The sequence below is a fragment of the Phytophthora parasitica genome, assembly GCF_000247585.1.
Source record: "Phytophthora parasitica INRA-310 unplaced genomic scaffold supercont2.67, whole genome shotgun sequence".
In the NCBI taxonomy this organism is placed as follows: Eukaryota; Oomycota; class Peronosporomycetes; order Peronosporales; family Peronosporaceae; genus Phytophthora; species Phytophthora nicotianae.
Genome location: NW_008649053.1, coordinates 300,141 through 303,413, shown reverse-complemented (window position 1 = coordinate 303,413; position 3,273 = coordinate 300,141). Strand labels below are relative to the sequence as shown.

Sequence of the window (3,273 nt, the reverse complement as noted above, 5' to 3'; positions counted from 1 at the left end):
TTCAAACGCTCGACAATTTACGGTCAAACGCTAAGTGACCTGGAAGACCCTGTAGCACCAAGTCTCGTTGAGGATATGAAGGCGCATATGGTGACTCATCCAGAGTTCTCACAGAGCTTCTGGGCCAGTACGTCGCTACTTATGAAGCGACAATTGACCATCACGAAGCGAGAAACCACTGCTCTAATCGGTCGATTGATCATGAACACTACCATCGCGTTATTGTGCTCAAGTGTGTACTATCAATTCGACTTGACAGACTTTCAAGTGGCCATGGGAATCCTCTTCGAGTCGATACTGAACTTGTCTATTGGCCAGGCTGCCCAGATCCCGACGGTCATGGCTGCACGAGAGGTTTTCTACAAGCAGCGAGGCGCCAATTTCTTCCGCACTGCGTCGTATGTGCTGTCGAATTTTGTCAACCAGGCTCCGCCGATCATCCTGGAATCCGTTATTTTCGGGACTATTATCTACTGGATGTGTGGCTTTGTGAGCAGTTTCTGGGGTTTCTTCATCTTCCTGGTGATTTTGTGCCTCACAAACCTCGCACTGGCAGCGTTTTTCTTCTTTTTGGCATCTGCGTCGCCGAATTTGAACGTGGCCAACCCGATCTCGAGTGTTGCGGTGCTTTACGTTTGTGTCTTTGCGGGATACACAATCACAAAAGACCAAATTCCGGACTATTTGATCTGGTTGTACTGGGGAAATCCTATCTCGTGGGGCATTCGAGCATTGGCAGTGAGTCAGTACACTCACTCTCGTTTTGATACGTGTGTGTACAATGGGTTTGACTACTGTGCTCAGTATGGGATGACGATGGGAGAGTACTCACTCAGTACGTATGAGGTGCCGTCGGACAAATTCTGGCTTTGGTACGGGATGGTCTTCATGGCTGCAACGTACGTGTTCTTCTTGTTCTTGTCGTGTATCGCTCTGGAGTACCATCGCTTCGAGCGTCCAGAAAATGTTGTACTTACAAATGAGACCAAACCAGACGCCGCAGAAGGCTACATCATTGCTAAAACACCGCGACAGTCACAGAAACAGCGTGAATCAGTGATCTCGGTCGATCACGCAAGAGAAAAATACTTTGTACCGGTCACGGTGGCGTTCAAGGACTTGTGGTACACTGTTCCCGACCCGACCAACCCGAAGCAAACCATCGACTTGCTCAAGGGCATCTCCGGATACGCTTTACCAGGCACGATTACAGCTCTCATGGGGTCGTCTGGAGCAGGCAAGACGACGTTGATGGACGTGATTGCAGGACGAAAGACTGGCGGGCAGATTCGGGGGCAGATCCTGCTGAACGGCCATCCTGCCACAGATCTGGCTATTCGACGCTCCACGGGCTACTGCGAGCAGATGGACATCCACTCGGAGTCTTCTACTATCCGTGAAGCCTTGACATTCAGTGCTTTCTTGCGTCAAGGAGCGGATGTTCCGGACAGTCACAAGTACGATTCGGTGAACGAGTGTTTGGATCTTCTAGATCTAAATCTGATCGCTGACCAGATCATCCGTGGCAGCTCCGTGGAGCAGATGAAGAGACTGACGATCGGTGTGGAACTCGCTGCGCAGCCAAGTGTCTTGTTCTTGGACGAACCGACGAGTGGGTTGGATGCTCGATCGGCCAAGTTGATCATGGACGGTGTACGTAAAGTGGCGAATACTGGACGCACCATCGTGTGTACGATTCACCAGCCATCTTCCGAGGTTTTCAGCGTCTTCGACAGTCTGTTGCTGTTGAAGCGTGGTGGAGAGACGGTCTTTGCTGGTGAATTAGGCGACAACGCACGTGAAATGATCGAGTACTTTGAGTCGATTGATGGCGTGGCAAAGCTCGAGACCGACTACAACCCAGCCACGTGGATGTTGGAAGTGATCGGTGCTGGCGTAGGTAACAGCAACGGAGACAAGACGGACTTCGTGGAGATCTTCAAAGCCAGCGCCCACTTCGAGCGTCTCCAGTCGAGTCTAGACCAAGAAGGTGTGACTCGACCGTCACCGTCTTTGCCTGCACTGGAGTTCAGCGACAAACGCGCAGCATCGGAGCTCACCCAAGCGAAGTTCCTGTTGAAACGCTTCTGTGGTCTCTACTGGCGAACGGCTTCGTTCAACTTGACACGGTTCGCTATCTCGCTTGGAATGGGTATAGCGTATGGGATCACGTACGTTCGTACCGAGTATGAGACGTATTCCGGAGTGAATTCCGGTTTGGGAATGATCTACATGATCACGAGTTTCATCGGTCTCATCGCATTCAACGGATTGATCCCGATAGCTTACGAAGAACGCGCTGTATTTTACCGCGAACGGGCAGCTCAAACCTACAATGCCTTTTGGTATTTTTTCGGACTCGGAGTCATGGAGATCCCGTACGCTGCCGCCTCAGTACTGTTGTTCCTGATCCCGTTCTTCCCAACAGTGGGGTTTTCAGGTATCGGAGCTTTTCTTACTTCGTGGTTGGTGTTGGTGCTTCAAGTGCTGCATCAAGCGTTTATGGCTGAACTTCTCGTCTTTCTGTTGCCGAACTTGGAAGTGGCGGAGATCGTCGGTGTGCTGCTAAATCTTCTCGGATACCTGTTCTCAGGTTTCAGTCCACCAGCTTCTGCACTGCCATCGGCGACTGTGTGGTTGTATGATATCACCCCGATGAAGTACAGCACCGCAGCGTTCTCAGCTGTCGTGTTTGGAGACTGCAGCAGTGACGGAGATCTGGGATGCACACGGATGACAAATGTGCCACCATCACTTCCCGAGAACCTCACTGTGAAGGAGTACTTGGAGACGAATTTCCTGATGAAACACAGCGAGATTTGGAGAAACTGCGGCTTCTTACTGCTCTTTGTCGTCATCTTCGGCATATTCACACTACTCGCGATGCGCTTCCTGAACTATCAGAAAAAGTAGGAATTTGAGCTAACTTAGATTCATAGATAGCAAAATAAACAAACTCTCATTCTACACATTATCAGAGTTTTAACATGAATTGCTTTTGTCCGTAGCCGTTCACTTAAAAATACAAAAATACTACGTGTACAGTAGTACACACCAATACTCACTAGAATACAGCTGAACTATCATACAGTGCCGGTATCCTATCGGTACTTACTCATTGGTGAGTCTCAACGATAGGCAAAGCGAGCAGGACCGAGTGACGCAATCATCCAAGACGTGGGTTAACTTTGTCGTCGCGTCACGGTGGTCCACCGGGTGGACGAGGAGAGCGGTAGAATAGCACAGACAGAATAAGCAAATCCACAGAACCTA

The 3,273-nt window shown here is 50.1% G+C and overlaps 1 protein-coding gene across 1 annotated transcript; it reads left to right on the top strand.

Moving 5' to 3' along the window:
• Positions 1-75: 75 nt before the first annotated feature.
• On the top strand, positions 76-3,005 carry PPTG_17214 (hypothetical protein; the record flags this gene model as incomplete). Its single annotated transcript, XM_008915096.1, has 1 exon — positions 76-3,005. The coding sequence occupies one exon, from the start codon at positions 76-78 to the stop codon at positions 2,911-2,913; it is 2,838 nt and encodes a 945-aa protein (XP_008913344.1). The 3' UTR covers positions 2,914-3,005.
• Positions 3,006-3,273: the final 268 nt, after the last annotated feature.